This window comes from Vanacampus margaritifer, chromosome 2, assembly GCF_051991255.1.
Source record: "Vanacampus margaritifer isolate UIUO_Vmar chromosome 2, RoL_Vmar_1.0, whole genome shotgun sequence".
Classification (NCBI taxonomy): domain Eukaryota; kingdom Metazoa; phylum Chordata; class Actinopteri; order Syngnathiformes; family Syngnathidae; genus Vanacampus; species Vanacampus margaritifer.
In genome coordinates, this window is record NC_135433.1 from 4471851 (window position 1) to 4491674 (window position 19824).

Genomic DNA, 19824 nt, shown 5'->3' on the forward strand with positions numbered 1-19824 from the left:
AACACTCACACAAAAATGAAATTCTCTCATTCACAACTGAGATGCTTTAAAATGAAATACTCCCAAACGCTCGTGCACTACAGCAATACTCTCATACACACTACTGACATGTTTGTCTTTGAAAAACTGTCGCATACATCCTACTGAAACACTCTCACACTCTACTAGTATTTTTTCACAAAAATATAATACTAGATTTCTTTGAGATTATAAACTACTGAGATGCTCTCACACATGCTGAAAGTGCTCACAAAAACTACTGAAACACTCACACACACTACTGAAATGTTCTCACACATTGTTGAACACTCACATTTAGATGAATGCTCTCACGCACACTCTCATACACATTACTGAAATCATCTCACAACTCAAATCTCACACATCTCAATGAAACGTTTCCATATAATGTACTGAAATGTGCTCATATTACGTACTGAAATACAAAATTCACAACTGTCCAATCCCGTGGCACACCCCACATCACTCAACATAATCTGATCATCTGTTTTTTGTTGACTGAGGGAAATGTTCAAATTGTCGGTACTTCCTTAAAATGCATAACAGTATCTCTATAAGCAGTAATCTTGAAAGGACAACTGCCCCCCCCCCCCTTCCGCCCCACAGACAATCGCCCACCCACCCACCCATTCCATGTTGGTGCCATTCAGGCAGAACCGCATCACAGGAAAAACAGCATTTTTTAAATGTAGTGTAAAAGGAGCTCTCGATTGCTGTCGGCTTAATTAAACTAATCTCTGCTGGGATCGAGGATCTAAATGATTGTTTCCTTCCTGGAAATCCGGGTATCTGTTCACTTTGGCACATGTGTGCCAGATGCAACCGCCCCCCACCCTCCCACCCCTTACAGCGTTCAGACTCATCCGTCCATCCAGGTTCTATACTGCCGATCCGACTCAGGGTCACAGGTGAGTTGGAGTCTGTCCCAGATGACTTTGGGCAAAAGGTAGACTTAATCTGCCTGTCGGAGGGCATCAGGTCTGCAGAGACTGTTGATATTTTTAAAAGGAGGCTCAAAACACACTTTTTTAGTTTGGCATTTATTTATTTTCTTAGTTCCCAGTAATTTTTTTATCATTGTCTTTTAGTTTTGTTTTGCCTTTTATTCTGTTTTCTTTTAGCTTTTAACTGTTTTTATTTTTTTTTTGTCTTTTAGTTTTTAGCTTTAGTGTTTCCTTTCCTCACATGGTTTCTCTGTGCCCCACCATGTTTTTTTTTTGTGTGCGTGTGTGCGTTCGATGTTAGTTGTTTTTTTCTTTTTATTGTATTATGAATGTTTTGTTTAGCAGCCTGAATTTCATTTTAATGTATGAAAGGTAGCACCTTTCATACATTAATTTATATATATAAATATATATATAATTATTAATAAATAAAGTGTGATTGATTGATGGTCCGAAGTTAAGTACTGTATAGTAAGACCAAATAAAACCAAAATAAAATAAAGCTACAAATCGGCAAATTGACCCAGAAGCAGTTTCATATGTACCCACACGAGACACCTCCCACCCCAATTTTTTTAAAATAATAATAATAACGATAAAGATACATGGCATTTCTATTTTAAGTGACGGTGCCATTATAGGTTTTACGGTAGTGATGAAACGTTACGTGCGTGTTAAGACCGTCCCACATGACCTTACCCAGCCAATCAAGTCTCCATTTCAGGCAGTAAGCACGGACTGCACGTAGACTAGAAAAGACTAAGAAGAGCAAGGAGAGAGAAAATGACTACAAAATGGAAGTAAGTTGATTTGAAGAAATTGCGCAATAAATGATTGATAATGGGAGATATTTTTTAACAGTGGCGCTCACCTTCAAAAACACGATCGGCAGGAATCTTTGTACGTACCAAAAAAATAACTTTTCAGGAAATGCAGTAAAAAACAAATATCTTGCTTGACTTGACAAACACTGCTTCATTCAAGTTGACATTAAGACCTTGCTTTGCGATCATGTATTGTTGCACACTCACGTCAACACAACGTGTTTAATCGCTTAATTTAATATAAAAAGAAGCACTAATTGATTCCACTGTTATCGAGCACATCAAAGCGCCGACCATACAAAAAAAGCCTTTAAAACCTAAATAAAAGCAAACGCCTATGTTACGTCGTCTTGCCCAAACTCTTTTTCAAAGGTCTTAGAGCCATGAGTGAGGAATAAAAGAAACAATGAGTTGATTAACCACATTTATTCTCTAGTGCACTTTTTAAATTTTTTGTTGAACAGCGCTGCCCTGGTGGTGTGCGAAAGAATCACTGCCGACAGTTCCATTACATTAGCAACTATTTCTTTTTGGATGTGAAATTTCTTTACAATACATTCTAACTGAATGATTCTTTAACTAGGTTTAATATTACAACTGTGCATTAAAATTATTACTGTATAGTTTACGAAAACACGAAAACAAAAATAGGAAAAACATTTAATAAAAAAAAAATATATGAATATTAAAATAAATACAATAAAAATACATAAATAATAGAAAATAAATAATAAATAAATATAAATAACATATAATATAAATAAAATAAAAACAAACAGTAAAATAAAAACGAAAATGCCTTTTTTTTTTTAAATACTAAAACTACATCTTACATTTACGTTTAGTGAAATGTCCTTCATTTTCATCTTTATTTCGGTATTGCTGTAAGGTCAATAGTTGTTTGAATTGTAGTTTGATCTTTTTATTATTATTATTATTATTATTATTATTATTATTATTATTACACTCTACAACCACTTTTTTTTTTTACTCGTACTAAAATTTAACTAAAAATGAATTTTTTTTGTAATGTCCAACTGATAAAAATAAAAAAAACTTGCACTAAAAATGACTAAATTTAAAAACAAAAGTCAAAACTAAATAAAAATTAACTACAATGAAAAATCAGAAAGTTTTTAAAAACCTCTGTTCCAGATAGCCACTAGGGGGCATGTTAGCGGCTGTGAGCTAGCGGATGGGAAGTATACAAAAAATGGAGGAGGAGCATAAGAGGAGAGCACTGGAGGGGGGGTTAGCGGAGAAGGGAGCTGGGGGTCCGCGGGTGGGGTGGGGGCAGATGCCACCCACCGCGGCAGTTGTGGAGAGGCGGTGGGGGTTGGGCAGCTCACAGGAAACAGTTGTGGCTCCATCCCAGGCCTCACACCGAGCAGCCCTGGGCCACCCAGTCATCCGCAGGCGAGACCCACCAAATGGTCCGAGCCCACAGAGATCTTGTTTATTTTTCATCCTTTGCTGAGGGGAGGGAGCGGGGTAGGGGGCGCCCACCAAGCTGTTTATTAAACCTTTGATATGTCATATGTCAGCGTCACTTGCGGGAAATGTGTACACATACCTGCTTGTGTATAGTTTGTAGGGGGTCTGAGAGGGTGTGGATACAAAGCAGTGTTTAGGCTTGCGGGGGGCTGGAAGTGAAGAGGGAAAATGGGACGCTAAAGGCAAGGCCGAGCAGAATTATGGGTCATTCTCCAGCTGGCCTTGCTTGTTGATGTCATGGGGGAGTGAGCGGAGACACGGATTTAAGGGGGGGTTCTAAATATAGGTTACCTGCACTCTGTTCATATGAGTCATGAAAACTGTCACCATTCTTTCATTTGTGGAGAATGTAGGGTTCAAGGGCGCTCCCACATTTATTACTGAAACACTATCACGACACGCCAATGAAACGCTCTCATAGAACAAAAACTACTGAAACACTCATATTTACCGAAAATGCTTTCACACACAATACTGACATTTTTTTTCTTACATTCACTTCTGAAATGTACAAAATTCCCACACTACTAAAGCACTATTGGCACACTACTGAAACACTCTCATACATACTACTGATACACTCTCACACTCTGAACTGCAGAAACAACGCCCATAACGCTTTCATCCAGACTATTGATTTTTTTCCTCTTAGATGCACTACTGAAACACAGACTTACTGAAATGCTTTCACACGCTACTGAAATGCTCTCATACACTACAGAGATGCTTTCATGCTCCCAACTGAGACACACTCATACGCAGTAGTGAAATGCAATCTCACACAACTCAAATCCTTTCAAACACGACTAAACTTCTTTTTCAAATTCTTTTACGCACTACTAAGTTTCTGTTTGCTCACACATGACTGTAACGCAACGCTGAAACAATCTCACACATACTATTTCAAACGTCCTCGCATAGCCTACAGAAATGCTCTCTCACACACTACTGAAACACTCACGATACAACTGAAACACTCACCCACATTTTTTAATCCTCTCACACAACTCACGTCCTCTCACATTTCATACATTTCACACTACTAAAACAATCTCATATAATCTTTGAAACTTTCTCATTCAGCCTTCTACGGTGCTCTCTCATACAACACTGAAACACTCCCCACACTGCTGAAATGCTCCTACACAACCCGACATCCTCTCACATTTCATACATATCACACTACTGAAACAATGTCATATAATCTTTGAAACCCTCTCATCGGCCTACTGAAATGCTCTCTCACACAATAATGAAATACTCAAGATGCAACTATAACACTCTCCCACTTTGCTTTAATGCTCTCACACAACTCACATCCTCTCACATTTCACACTACTGAAACAATGTCATATAATATTTGAAACTCTCTCACAGCCTACTGGAATGCTCTCTCACGCACTACTGAAACACTCACGATACCACTGGAACACTCTCCCACATTGTTTTAATCCTCTCACATCACTCACTTTCTCTCACAAATGATACATTTCACACTACTGAAACAATCTAATATAATATTTTAAACACTCTCATTTGGCCTACTACAATGCTCTTTCATTCAACACTGAAACATTCCCCACACTGCTTAAATTCTCTTACACAACCCGACATCCTCTCACATTTCATACATATCAAACTACTGAAACAATGTCATATAATCTTTGAAACTCTCTCACTCGGCCTACTGAAATGCTCTCTCACCCAAAAATGAAATGCTCAAGATGCAACTAAAACCCTCTCACACTTTGCTTTAATGCTCTTACACAACTCACATCCTCTCACATATCACACTATTGAAACAATGTCATATAATCATTGAAATTCTCTCACAGCCTACTGGAATGCTCTCTCACGCACTACTGAAACACTCAAGTCCTACTGAAACACTCTCCCACACTACTGAAATGCTCTCACACAACTCACATCCTCTCGCTTTCCGTACTGGTTTGCTCTCAGAACAAACGCTCTTCCTTTAGATCAGTGGCGGACAACTGGTGGCCTTTGGGTGCTAGTAGTTTGCATTCTACTGCATGGGTTGTCTCGAACAGATCCTGTGTCAAGTAATTTGTCACAGATAGTGTCAATTGGACTGTGTTGGAGCAGTGTGTCGGCTTAAAGCTTCTAAAATTGGCACTGAGCTGCAGCAGGGAACAGGATTTTTTTTTATTTTTGACAGGCGACGATGCTTCAATGTCAAATAATGAGTATCGGGCATGAAACAATATGTTAACAAAAACTGCAGAACCTAAACTCAAATGTTATACTTACCGACTGCACAATCATGGTACATGGTATATTACATGTTCATTTTGTGCTATGGTTAACTATCTTGTAATCAATGAAAATGGTTGATTGTTTATTGGGATTTACTTTCGTTTCCGACACTATTTCATAATTATGTCCCGTGTCGAATTGACCCAAGAACATAATCTGTTCTTGAGAAACAAAGGTGACAGGAGGTTTAATACTATAACTGCTAGGCATACTACTACTACTGAAACAATGTGCAAAAGAACCATACAACCAACACTATACATATATGTCAAATATATGTTTAACATTTAAGTAGTATATTGTGATTCAATATTATACTCCTTAAATTTGCAGTTACTGTACAAATATTATTGTTACATAGTAAAATATCACTACATGGAAACATCTAATAAATTTGTTTGTTTTTTTAGATAAAAACGGCTGGATTATAATCTTGTATCGTTTATACCATGCCTCTAGATGGCGCCATTGTTATGATTTTGTTGGTTTGTTTTTTAGATGAAAACGCCTGTATTATAATCTTGTATCGTTTATATCATGCCTCTAGGTGGCGCCATTGTTATGACTACGAACCCAGATAACCAGCCTGGCCTCTTTCTACCCGTTCTTGGTCAAATAAATCACACAGAAAGTTTAAGGGCATATTTATGGCTATTCAACAAAAAAACGTTTTAAAAATACATAATCAGACAGTCAATCGTGGCTTGTTGAAAAGCTGGTACACTCAAATGATTACGACGGGTTTTCTGCCCTTCATTCCTTATCTAAACACACACACACACACACACACACACACACGCGCACACACATACACACACACACACGCACACACGCACGCACACGCACACACGCACGTAATGATATGATCATTAAATTAACCATCGAACCAACAAGTAGAGGGTTGCAAATGTTCTTATTATCCATTTCTATATCACTTATCCTTTTCAGGTTTCCGGGTATTATTATTATTACTATTATTATTTGAATTATTATTTTTTATGGCAACATTCGACAATATTCCATAAAGCCACTTGTTGGCGCTATAGAAGTATAACGCGTATTTTTCCAAAGAAGAAGAAACGTCACACCAACGACGACCAATCAGATCGTTAAACAGTCGGAAATAAATTCAGTTCAAATTTTGGCTGGTGTTTGTGAAGAAGAGCGTTGGCGGACTTGTAATCCAACGCCCGAGTACACGTTCAGACAAACAAAGAAAAAAAAAAAGAAGGTAAAATGACGGATGACGACTTCGTCACATATTTACTTGCTTATTCGACTGGCGAGGAATAATAATAAACATTTGCCTTTTGCGTTCACAGAGTAGTCAACATGGAAACTAGACTGTCAACACTCCTACTTGGACTTTCTGTGAAAATCAGTCGCAGCGATGGTGAGTTAATAATCTTCTTTAAGACGCCGTCATGTCGTGTTTGTCGTCTTATGGTTTATGACCGACACGTTGCTTACGTGCCTACATAGGTCGCGTCCATCGTGCAAGTGTCCACTCTGTCGACGCTCTCAATTCCACCTTGATGGTGGAGTGGGTCGAGGCGGATAAACATCGAAGGAAGGAGGTTAGTCAAAAATACTCTCGTTTAGTGAACAGCTCAAATCCATCTGCGCTGTTAGTTACAGAGTAGGCTTTCTCTAACGACTTAAAACACTGTCAGGAACACCAACCTACATTTAGAAACTAAATTCAAATTTGGTTACATAAAATGATATGTATTTGCCCCAATAGTCTATTCTCTTAAACTCACAGTGTTTCTCTTGGCTCCACTATGCAAATGTTAGATCATGTATTACAAACTATAGTATTGATTATTTTTTAATCAATCAATGAATACAGCCCTCGACTGTGCAAAGATACTTTAATGTCACAAAAGCAAACGCGCGTGTAACGTCATGATCCCAAACTTGTTTTCAAAAGTCTTGGAGCCACAAGAAATACAAGTTGACTGACCCTGTAGTTTTGACACACAGAATTACCTTCAAAAGCATAACGTTCCTTCTGCAACAAAGCATTACAGTGATCAATTTTGACAAAACATGTCTATTACTCTTTTTACTCATAATTGATAAGTGATGCCACCGTCAAATCTTATTTGAAAACTACAAACTCTACACATTTTATTTTGTTTTTTTTTCCTCCTGACCCTCAGTGGACAATGTTGGCACATCAGGCAGTAGTTGATTTAGTCAATTTGTACTGGCCCAGTCGGCACAGTATCAGTGAACTTCAGGTGGCTGTTAATATAGAACCTTGAGTACTTGTGTAAAATAAGACTGTTAGAAGTACTGTTAATTTTGTAAAAAATGAAAAAAGGCTCTGGAATTTACATGGGTAAAACGTTTATTTTATTTTATCGGCATTGACATATCATTACTGTATATCAATCAAAATCTCAACTTAATTGGAATAAGTTCAGGACATTATTTCAATTGGTGCGAACATATAGCAATTGTGGTTTAGTTACACACACATATATCTCAAATAATATTCTTGCTTTCTTAGAGGACTACAGAAATCTGACAATATATACAGTTGTTAAGCTGAAATTCTGAGAATTTGGGGGAATTTTTAAGTGGTCTTAAACAATTTACAAATAGTTGTGAATAAATATGACCAATTTGATGTCAGTTAATTGGTGCATATCTGTTTTGTTTGTTCTGCTGTGCTATTTAAAAAGTAGACAAAAATCAAAAGTACACATACTCAAATACAGATACTTGCAAAATCTCAGTACAGCGTTTGTACTTCCCACCACTGATGTTTCCTGTGCTGACTTGTTGCTTTTTGATCCAGCTGGACTTGAACGACTTGTGTGCACTCAATCCGGATTTGGAGGACCACATCCAATCCGCTCTTAAATGCGAGGACAAATCCCAGCCGCCTCCTTCAGCAAAGGTATTGATTGATTGATTGACTAAGTCCAAAGTCGAACAGTATGTATATATATATATATATATATATATATATATATATATATATATATATATATATATATATATATATATATATATATTGTTTTTTAGCTCATTCACTGCCATTGACACCGATAAACGTCTATTTCTATTAGTTATTTTTTTCTTCACTTTTGTTAAGAAGAGTAGGAAAACCTAGACATTTTTTTAATAATCTTCTTTTTTGGGGGGGGGGGTAAAAAAAAGCTTGTTAAAAATTAGGGGCGTTAGGCGATTAAAATTTGTCATTGTAATTAATCGCATGACTTCAATAGTTAAGTCACAATTAATCACAAATTTGTTCTAAATGTACAATAATTTTTTTTCTAGGTTTTCATACTCTTGTTAACAGAAGTGGGAAAAAATGTTGAACTAATGGAAATAGTTTAAATGAATTTTTTTGACGTCTATAGCCATCAATGGCAGTGAATGAGTCAATCGTTTCCATTTATAATATGGTAGGCAATTGGGCTTTTTCCAGACTCGTATGAAGGCCTCCCACTTGGCTCTATCCAACAAACATTTTTTTTTTTCTGTAAGGAAGTTACATGCATCAATTAATATTTATATGTATGCTATTCATCTGTTTCGGTAGAAGTACGAGGGTCGACTACGCTCATCCAGGATCCCTGCCCCGGCCACCTGTACGTAAATAAAAGCCGCTGGTTTGACTTTTTTGGAATGTTGTGTTGTGGAACTTGTCATCTAATGCCATGCCCCCCCCCCCCCAAAAAAAAAAGCTTCCACCCAATCAGTGGACACCACTGAAGGCAAGGCAATGCATGCGCTATCCCTCTCTCGCTCTTAAAGCAAATCGCTCGTTCTCACGATCACGACCTCTCTGGGTGGGATCGAGGTGCAAGTGCACAGCAAGCAACCTGAGAACAGAACATCACTGAACGCGGATGTAGAGGATGTGGTTGATTGTTTCACTGGTGAATGGACGCAAATCACGCCGATTAGCCAGCGACTACTCATTTCACACCGGGAAATACTTTTTCTTGCTCTGACATTCTCAGAAATTGTGCTTCAAAAAGAATCCAATGCCACTATCTTTTTTTTTTTTTTTTTTTTTTTGGTAATGACTTTCCCCTCCCCCAATTTTCAATTTCAGTTGTAGGTCGTTCTCAGGTCAGGCAAACGACCCGGTTCCAGCCTCAAATTTCCGTCCCTCCGCCGTCTAGCGAGGGACCTCCGGGGCCGGCCGGCCACGAACTTCCGACTTCGCCGGCCCTCACAAACTCCAGTAGGTCCAATCTCTACAATATCCCCCCCAAGCACGTCTGCTGACCTTGATGCATTTTGTTTCCGCCTCGTGTAGGGATTCTGAATGAGCTGCGACGTAAGAGGGAGGCCATACCGACTTCATCTGTGCCTTTTGTCCACGAGGCCGTTAAGGAAAATGTTGACGTGGTGAAGAATCCTCCAGTTAAATCTTCAGGTCTGTTTGCCGTCGGTCAGAAGATGTAGCACATGCACCAAAGTTTTCAGGACTCCAGACTGTCCCTTACACATTTTGTTGCTAAAGTTTGAGACTGTGCAGGTCAAATTTTCATCTGCTTGTAAATTTGCCATTTTTAAAGGAGAAGTCAACCCCCAATTTTTTTTGGACAATCTTCAGTGCAGCCCCACTAGTCCAACCTAGGGAACGTCCAGAGACTGAAAAGGAGGACAGTTGGCCCATAAAATAAATCATTTTGAAGTTACCAAGAACTACAGTGGGCTAACTCCATTTGTCATGAAATATCCGTCACTATAAGTTAGTGATGCACTGAATATTCGGCCACCAAAAAATTTCGTCCTAAAAATGGCTTTTTTTGCCATTTTCTGCATTCGGCCGAAATAGGTTGTGGTGATGCAAGCGAAAAAAACGCTGCAAGTGTTTGTTTGAATTAAACAGCGAACGCGGGGGGTTAGTATTCGCCTTTTCTTCTCGCTGGCTTTTCACCGTGTGAGTTTGCACCGGTCGGTCGGTCGCAGCAGCTCCCGGGGTCATTGCGCACACCAGAGAGGGCCGTCGCTTGCTGTAAAACATTTAGGCGGGTCGAAAAAAGACAGAACTGCCGTGTACTGCAGTACAAGTGAGCCACTCTTTCTCCCGCAGCGCCTTCCCTTTTTTTTTATTATAAGATTCCCTCAAACGCTTTCCACTTTATCACCGGCATCCCGGTGGCCGTGCTAAATACTTTAGCTAATGCTAGTGCTATTGCTATCAACCGTTTTAAACACGGAAACACTTAACGAGTGGCGACAGACCTGTACAGGACGCCAAGTTTTGTAGTCCGTTCCCGAAGCCGATTAGCTGGTGCGAACAAATGTTTTTAAACGTTGGTGAATATGTGAATGTGCCAATTTTAAGTCCGCACTACATTGACTGTAAGGTGCGATCGCACCGGCAGAAAATGCCCAACCCTCGTTTGGTGTTTAATGTACCATTAGCCAACATGTCTGTGATGTGGGCACATATCAATTTATATTGTGCTTTGCTAAAAAAAATTTTTTTATAATATTAAAATTTTAATTAAGTATAATAAATGCAATGATAGTAAAATTTGGCATATTTTTTTTTTTTTCGGTTTCAGCCAAACATTTTCATTTCAGTGCATCCCTACTATAAGTGAATGTTATTTATAATTTGTTCATGACATTTTGATAAATGGCTGACGTTCAGACCACTATTGCTCTCAACTTTTAGTATTTTCTTAAAGATGACAATATGTTACATGTGACTTTACGAGTCTAAACATGACATTCTGAATAATATTACATTTGTGGAATATGAGTTCTGAAGCAAAATCCAGCCGTTTTTATCCATCTCAGGGGGCGGCCATTTTGCCACTTGCTGTTGACTGAAAATGACATCAATGTTGCTCAGAGCTCAGGCAACAATCAATCAGAGCTCACCTGTTTTCTGAAGCTGCGCTCTGATTAGTTGTTCTGAGACCTGAGCAACTGTGATGTCATTTTCAGTCAACAGCAAGTGACAAAATGGCCGCCCCTTGAGATGGATAAAAATGGCTGGGTTTTGCAATATTAACCAGAATACAGCATTTGGACTGCAGGGAATTTAAATTATTGTCAAGAACTTTTTTTTAAGGTTGACTTCCTCTTTAAGTTAGGGTTGACTTTGCTCCATTTAAAAGGGGGAAAAGTTTGTCCTAGAGCCCTGCTTTTATGAAGGAAATGCTAATTTGACATTAGAAATAAAATCTCACGGTACACAAACAAAAATGTCAAAAGTATGCAAGTTGAAACCGTTTATAATGTGAAAAAACAAATACTGTATACATTTGTAGTAATTTCAGTGGAATGTCTTGGTTTGCAAACAATTCGGCTTGCCAACAAAATGGCTTCTTCTTAACTCATTCACTGCCATTGACGGCTACAGACGTCAAAAATTAATTTTAACTGTTTCTATTAGTTTAGCTTTTTTCCCCACTTTTGTTAAGAGTATGAAAACTTTAAATTTGTACTTTTTTTATTAATTGCAGGGATGTGATTTTTCCGCTAATTCGCGGAATTCCGCTTTTTTTATCCCCCCCTTTTTTTTTTCTTTTTTTTTTGTAGTTCATTGTGTATGCACATGACTCCGACAGATAACATCTTCTGCTATAACAAAGCCATTTGTGGTATGCTCTAATATGAGTTACTTTTCATTTGGTCATGATATAATTACTTGTTCATGCTCCACCCAACCCCCCCCCCCCCCCCACCACTGGGCACTGCCCTGGACCTAGCTGGGTGCCAGCGGCCCCCAGACCCCCGGCTAAATTTTCAGATAATTTCACTTTGGTCAAATCACATCCCTGTAATTGTGAGCTACCTATTGAAGTCAGGCGATTAATTACAACAAAAAAATATAATTGCCTGATGTGGAGTAAAAAAAGAAAAGATTATTAAAAATTGGGGACGTCGGGCGAGTAAAATTTTTCATCGTAATTAATCGCCTGACTACACTAGTTAACTCACAATTAATAACAAATTTTATATCTGTTCTAAATGTTCAATTAAAAAAAATTGTAGGTTTTCATACTCTTGTTAACAAACGTGAAAGAAAATGTTAAACTAATAGAAATAGTTCAAATGAATTTTTGACGTCTATAGCCGTCAATGGCAGTGAATGAGTTAAAGTAAAAAATAACACATGGCATGTTTTTCTTTCCGCATCTTTCAGGCCGAAGGAAAACCGTGAGTCACCAGGAACTCAACAAAGGCAACAAAAGGCTGTCGAATGTTGCCAAACTCCCTGAAATGCAGACCAAAAAGGGCAAGGTAAGTCCTACTTAATTATTTGCTTTTAAAACTTTGAACGGAACTTGTCGACGTACAAGTGAAAACTTTGCCCCCCGCGTTCGCTTTGCAAGTTCAAAGAGCCATCTCGGCCTAACCAGAAATTCTACGAAATGATCCAAGACTTCCGAGAGACCATGGAAACCATCCCGTTGTCCATCAGTGACGTGGTACGCACCATCTTGAATAAATATTTTCTTTTTTTTTCTCTTCTTAAAAATATTTTTTTCTGTGTATTCTTATTTTTTAAGATTGAGCCTCACAGGATTTGTGTGTGCGTTCGCAAACGACCCCTGAACAAGCAAGGTGCGTACAAATTTGCGCTGGTACCAAAAGTGGCGCTTCGATGCCTTTCACAAGACCCCTTAAGACTTTTTGTTTCCTCTCGATCAGAGCTGAATAAAAAGGAGATCGATGTGGTCTCGGTGCCTGGGAGAGGCGCTCTGCTGATCCACGAGCCAAAGCAGAAAGTGGACCTGACCAAGTACTTGGAGAACCAACTCTTCCAATTTGACTATTCTTTTGATGAAACATCCACCAATGACTTGGTCTACGGGTAAGGGCTTCTTTAGCCAGCCAAAATAAAGCGTCTTCTTCTCCTTGTTATTGTCAAACTCAACAAGAACCAAAGAATTACATGTCTACTGATATTTAAAACCATGTCAATTTGCTGCTAGCTTAACTCATTCACTGCCATTGACGGCTATAGACGTCAAAAATTTATTTGAACTATTTCTATTGGTTTAACATTTTTCCCGCTTTTGTTAGCAAGAGTATGAAAACCTAGATTTTTTTTATTGTATTAGAACAGATATAAAATTTGTGATTAATCGTGAGTTAACTAGGGAAGTCATGCGGTTAATTACGATTACAAATTGTAATCTCCTGATGCATGATGAATTTTTTTTAACTCTTTGACTGCCAAAAACGTTAAATAACGTTTAGTAAAATCCTATGGAGGAGTGCCAAAGACGTTAAAATACGTTTTTTTTTTTTCAAAACAGAGGTGAAACTAACCATTTTCTATTGTTGATTACTGAAAAACGGAATAAGTCCAATCTTTCATTTGGTAGTATGTGTGTTTCCATAGTCCAAAGACATACTTTTCTGTGGACCTTGAAAGATCAGTCAAAAATGCTTAAATCGGCTGGCACCCACGGCATCCCTTTTCTGAAAACGTCTGGCAGTCAAAGAGATAATCTTTTCTTTTTAAAAAAAAAACATAATTTTATTTAATTTTTAATTTTTTGGGGAAAAGATTAGTAAAAATTCGGGGTGTCGGGCGATTACAATTTTTAATCTTAATTAATCGCATGACTTCACTAGTTAACTCACGATGAATCACAAATTTTATATTTGTTCTAAATGTACAATTTATTTTTTTTCTAGGTTTTCATACTCTTAACAAAAGTGGGGAAAAAAGCTAAACTAATAGAAACAGTTCAAATGAATTTTTGCCGTGTGGCCATATCAGGTACAACACGAACAGCACCAAATAAAAGCACACACAGACAAAGGCAAGACAGTATAAAATAATTTAAATAAAATCGATTTTGGGACATTTAAAATCGATTCTGAATCATACAAAATGAGAATCTCGATTCTTATGAGAATCAATTTTTTTTCCCCAAAATTTTTTTTTGGGGGGGGGGGGGGGCACATAATGAATAATGTATCCGATGTGTGATTGAGTCTCTAGCAAAGCGCTATATAAATCTTATTTTTTAAAATTATTATTATTATTATTAAAACTGGAGGTGTGATGGTTAATCATGAATAAAGATCTGTGAGCTTTCGGTTTTCCAAGCACTTTTTTCTGCTGTCCAGGTTCACCGCCAAGCCTTTGGTGCAGTCCATCTTCGAAGGGGGCATGGCCACATGTTTCGCTTACGGACAGACGGGAAGCGGCAAAACTCACGTGAGTTGTCTTGCAGAGTGAAGAGTCAAGATGGCGGCGTGGTTTGACTTGTTCTCTGCTTGCACAGACCATGGGTGGCGATTTCTCAGGGAAGCAGCAGAACCACGCCAAGGGAATCTACGCCTTGGCAGGTGGGAACAACATCCGGATCGCCTTTTAATTTCACACCCGCCACGTTTTTTGACACCGTTTTCCATTTTTTTGTTTTTTTAGCCCAGGATGTTTTCGCCTGCCTCAGTCAGAGGAGGTACACCAACATGAATCTGTCTGCTTACGTCAGCTTCTTTGAGATCTACAACGGCAAAGTAAGTCCCTGTGCCTCTCATTTGCTTGCTCTCATCTGTTCTCTCGACTGCTCGTACTCTTAGTTTGTTCTCGTTCATTTTTTCGTGTTAGTTTTATCAGCCTTTTTTTTTTTTTTGTCTGTTTTAGTCCCGTTTCAATCACGCTTGTTAGTTTTTATCATAGTTAGTCAACCTCATCTCATTTGTATTTATTCAACTTTTATTCGACTATAAATAAATACATTAATCATGTATGTTTTATTGAACAAGACCTGATCAAAACAATAAATAATAATTGAAATCGATTACAACCATAGAGCTATGTAAATAAAGTGGCAGAAACACTGGGCTCCTCTTGGGAAACTCTGAATAACAGAAAGGCACATTCACATTTGGTAGCCATATTTAAATGTATCAATTTGTGGTTTTATGAATCGATATTGGACTATGAAAAGGAATATCGATTTTTTTTTATTATTTTTTTTTATTTAACCCAGCCCTATTACTTTCTTCATGAAATAAAATGTCCCTAAATTTTAGTCCATAATTGGACAACATTTTTGTCTCCGGAGTCGTCTCATGAGTCAACAAAAATGCAGTTCCAGTTACAGGGATTTGATTTGATTTTCTAATTCGCGGAATTCCGCTTTTTTTACCCCCCCCCCCCCCCCAAAAAAAAAAATCCCGATATATATATATATATATATATATATTTTTTTTTTTTTTAGTAGTAGTTCATTGTGTATGCACATGACTCCGACAGATAACATCTTCTGCTATAACAAAGACATTTGTGGTATGCTCTAATATGAGTTACTTTTCATTTGGTCATGATACAATTATTTGTTCATGAAATTTGAACTCTTCAACATTATTTATGTGTTAACTTAGTAATCACATGAGTTAGATATGATGATATTCTCAGTGATAGTTTTTAAAAGCAAAGGCAGTCCAATGTTTTTGAATGTGACTGATTTTGAGTTGACTAAAACTGCCATTTTATATGGGATAGTTCAATATACATTGAAAATTTATGCTGTTGTTTTGTCTATTTCTTTGTCATGTGAGTGCATTGAAAGTACTTAAAAACACGGAAAACCCATGAGCTCCGGGGGGCTTTGCCCCCCTTGCCCCCCCACCAGGGCCCTGCCCTGGACCTAGCTGGGTGCCAGCGGCCCCCAGATCCCCGGCTAAGTTTTCAGATAATTTCACTTTGGTCAAATCACATCCCTGCAGTTATTGTTTATTAATGGGGGCTTAAGTGAAGTCTAGGTGAAAAATGTTAGTTGATGGAAATATTTTTTTGTTTTAACAAAGTTAACACTATTCATTTTTGTTTGTCTCGTTTCATTTGCTGTCCTTGTTCATTCATTTTCTCCTTTCTACCTTGGTGTGTGTTTTTTTATTTTTTATTAATCCAGTTCAGCTGCTGGTCAATCAGAATTGTCAGAACAGAACCGACATGGGTAAATAGTGACGTAATTATGTGCAGGTGTACGACCTGCTGAATAAGAAGACCAAGCTCCGGGTGCTACAGGATGAGAATCAACTAGTGCAAGTGGTGGGCCTGGAGGAGGTCTACGTGCCCTCGGCTGACGACGTCATTAAGATGATACAGCTGGGCAGCTCTTGCAGGTAACACCCCCCCCCCCCCCATCTCTCTCTCTCTCTCTCTCTCAAAATGACGTATGTTAAATTCTTCTGCATTCCGATGAAAATTCGAGTCAATTTCCCCAAATAATTTTCTCCTGCAATTAATGATGATGATGATGATGATGAGCATGCCTACCGAACCCCCTCCAGAACATTCGGTCAGACCTCGGCCAACGCCAACTCCTCGCGCTCCCACGCCGTCCTCCAGATCATCCTTCGCCGCAACGACCGCGCCACCACGCTGCACGGCAAGTTCTCCCTGGTGGACTTGGCCGGCAACGAGCGCGGCACGGACGTCAGCAGCAACGACCGCGCCACCCTGGTGGAGACGGCCGAGATCAACCGCAGCCTGCTGGCCCTGAAGGTGCGACGTCCGACTTGGGAAATGTGTCAGATGGTCGAGCACGTGGCCTTTCGAGCGCCTCCTTAAATGTTTTTTTGTGTGATTTCGCTCAGGAATGCATCCGTTCACTGGGCATGAACAGCGATCACATTCCTTTCAGGATGAGCACGTTGACCAAAGTCCTCCGGGATTCCTTCATCGGAGAGAATTCGAGAACCTGCATGGTACGTACGTAGACGCGCGGAATGTTAGTTTATGGTCGACAAGTGCTTTCCTTGCTGCATGTTTTTGGAATTTTTGAAGGTCTCCTGGTTACAGGCTCCCATTTTACTACCAAAGAGAAATGCTTGTGCTGGTCATGATTTATTGCATTTGTCTTAATGCAGAAGTTTGACACGTGGCTCTTGATTACTCTTCTGTAGAATTTTTATTTTATTTATTTATTTATTTATTTTTTACTCATTCGCTGCCCTTGACTGCTATAGACGTCAAAATTTTATTTGAACTATTTCTACTAGTTTAACATTTTTTCCCCACTTGTGTTAACAAGAGTATGAAAAAAATGTATTGTACATTTAGACCAGATATAATATTTGTGATTAATCATGAGTTAACTATTGAAGCCATTCGATTAATTTCAAATTTAAAAAAAAATAATCGCCAGACGCCTTCATTTTAATAATCTTTTCTTTTTTTGAAAACAATATTATTTAAAAAAAGAAAATATTAAAAATTTAGTTTTTGGAAAAAAATATTATTTAAAAAAAGAAGATTAATATAAATTAGGTTGTCAGAAGATTAAAATCACATGACTTCAGTAGTTAACTAATCGCAAATTTTATATCTGTTCTAAATGTACAATAATAAAAAAAATCTGGGTTTTCATACTCTTGTTAAAAGTGGGAAAAAATGTTAAACTAACAAATAGTTAAAATTCATTTTTTACGTCTAAAGCTGTGAATGGCAGTGAATGAGTTTAACAGGTTTGTTGTGTTTTTTTAGATTTGGATGAATAAATAATTAAAATTTCAAAAATAAATTTGAGTCCAAATTTTTTCGTTGTCAGAAAAAGAAACGGAAGGTAGATGAAAAAAGTTTTGAAAATTAAATAAAAATGTCCAAAAAGTGACCGTAAAATAACCAAAGAGCAAAAAGCAGAAAATTAGCATAAAATGTCCATGAGCTGCCAAAAATACCAATGTCCAAAAAAACAACAAAAAGGCAGAAATGTACCATAAAATGTCTTTGGAATTGACAAAAAAAGGCAGAAAAGAAAATGTTCTAAAAGTAACTATAAAATGTCCAAAAGCAAGAAGAGATCCCAAAAATGACCATAAAATGTATAGCAATAAAGGCAGAAAATGTCCAAAAGAGGAAGAAATTACCATATGTCCATAAAATTGCCAAAAAATGTCATGAATATGACAAAGGCAGAAAAGTGTAAAAATGTATGAAAAATTACCCCAAAAACAAGATGAAAGGCAGAACAAAATAAATCTCAAAGTATTGGATGAAATTATTTTTTATAGCTCTAATTAGTATTACATTAACAGGTTTTGTTCTTCACAAAGTTTTTGTGGCTCCAGACAAGATTATTTTTTTTATTCTATTTGGCCTAAAAATGCCTCTTGACAGTAAAGGATGCTGACCCCCGTCTTAACGGAATGTTGTTGTTGTTTTTTTTATACAAAACTTGTTCACGCCCATAAATTGCATGTCTCCCTTTCTTCTCACCTGATCAGATCGCAATGGTGTCACCAGGAATGACTTCTTGCGAATATACAATGAATACACTACGTTACGCTGACAGGTATACTTTGTACTTGGTGCCCAACTGGATTCTCCTTGCTTCAATTGAATCAACCCTGATTATTTTTTTTTTCTTTAAACATTTCACAGAGTGAAGGAGCTCAACGGTAAGCCCAAAGTCCATGCCGAGGCCAAAACCCAAGCGCCAATCAACAGCTCTTCAGAAGAGGTCAGCTTGATAGAACGGCATAGAAGAGAACGTCCTCTTGTGATTTTCATAAATCAAACACCTGTCGTGGCTTAAGTTCATTTGTGTTAAAGGACACTGCTGTGGAGAACTCTGTGATGTATGAAGCCATAAGCCACGTGGGAGATCTGGAGGAGAAGGTCTATGCGGAGCTTCAGGTAGCCCGTTCTTCACTTTACGGCACATTTTGGCTTTCGAAAACCAAAACGACTCTTTAAATGCTTCTCATGTTCGCTCCGTTTTAAGAACATTAATCTGAAAGCTCAAGAACTGTTGAAGACAATGGAGGATCCCACGTATGACGTTGAGGCAGATCTCGCCAACCTCATGAATTTCTCCCAGTCCTTCAAGTTAACGGGTTTGTGCAAATCCCATCCGATTCTAATTTACTCTAGCGTGTGGTAATTATTCAATCAAATCCAAGCCGAACCTAACAACGTCTTTGTTTCTTGACTTCTATCAACAGATATATTGATAGAATTGCGTAGCGCTTTGGCGGAGGAGCGAGCCCGACTGGAGCACTGAGTCGCCAATCACATTGATTGTTTGTCAATAATGTGAGCTGTTTTTATGTTTACTTGGTTATATTAAAATGTGAACGCTGTGTGTGTTTGTTTAATATAACGTCAGCATTGATTCAATAAAGTTGCTTTACTTGTTGACTGCTGTACTTTGTGCCTGTTGACATGACTAGAAATGTGATGAGGTGGTTCGCGATCATCCCAGGAATGACAAGTTACCGGTAGCCAATATTCAAAAGTAACAATGTTCTCTTCCGTGAGGTAGAGATGTATTGCTACAATTAATTTGGAC

General features: G+C 38.1%; 1 protein-coding gene across 2 annotated transcripts; it reads left to right on the forward strand.

The window, feature by feature from the left end:
- Nucleotides 1-1669: 1669 nt before the first annotated feature.
- Nucleotides 1670-19673, forward strand: kif2c (kinesin family member 2C). 2 transcript variants are annotated; one of them, XM_077559029.1, is made up of 23 exons: nt 6354-6791; nt 6883-6953; nt 7043-7137; nt 8370-8471; nt 9123-9171; nt 9268-9297; nt 9642-9773; nt 9849-9968; nt 12702-12799; nt 12892-12987; nt 13069-13123; nt 13211-13373; nt 14645-14735; nt 14803-14866; nt 14949-15040; nt 16512-16654; nt 16823-17036; nt 17129-17239; nt 18758-18825; nt 18915-18993; nt 19086-19169; nt 19258-19369; nt 19478-19673. In XM_077559029.1, exons 2-23 carry the CDS (start codon nt 6893-6895, stop codon nt 19534-19536), a joined length of 2118 nt encoding a protein of 705 aa, XP_077415155.1. In that variant the 5' UTR covers nt 6354-6791; nt 6883-6892; the 3' UTR covers nt 19537-19673. The 2 variants fall into 2 exon arrangements, with proteins under 2 accessions (XP_077415156.1, XP_077415155.1); XM_077559030.1 differs by lacking the exons at nt 6354-6791; nt 9268-9297 and adding an exon at nt 1670-1765.
- Nucleotides 19674-19824: the final 151 nt, after the last annotated feature.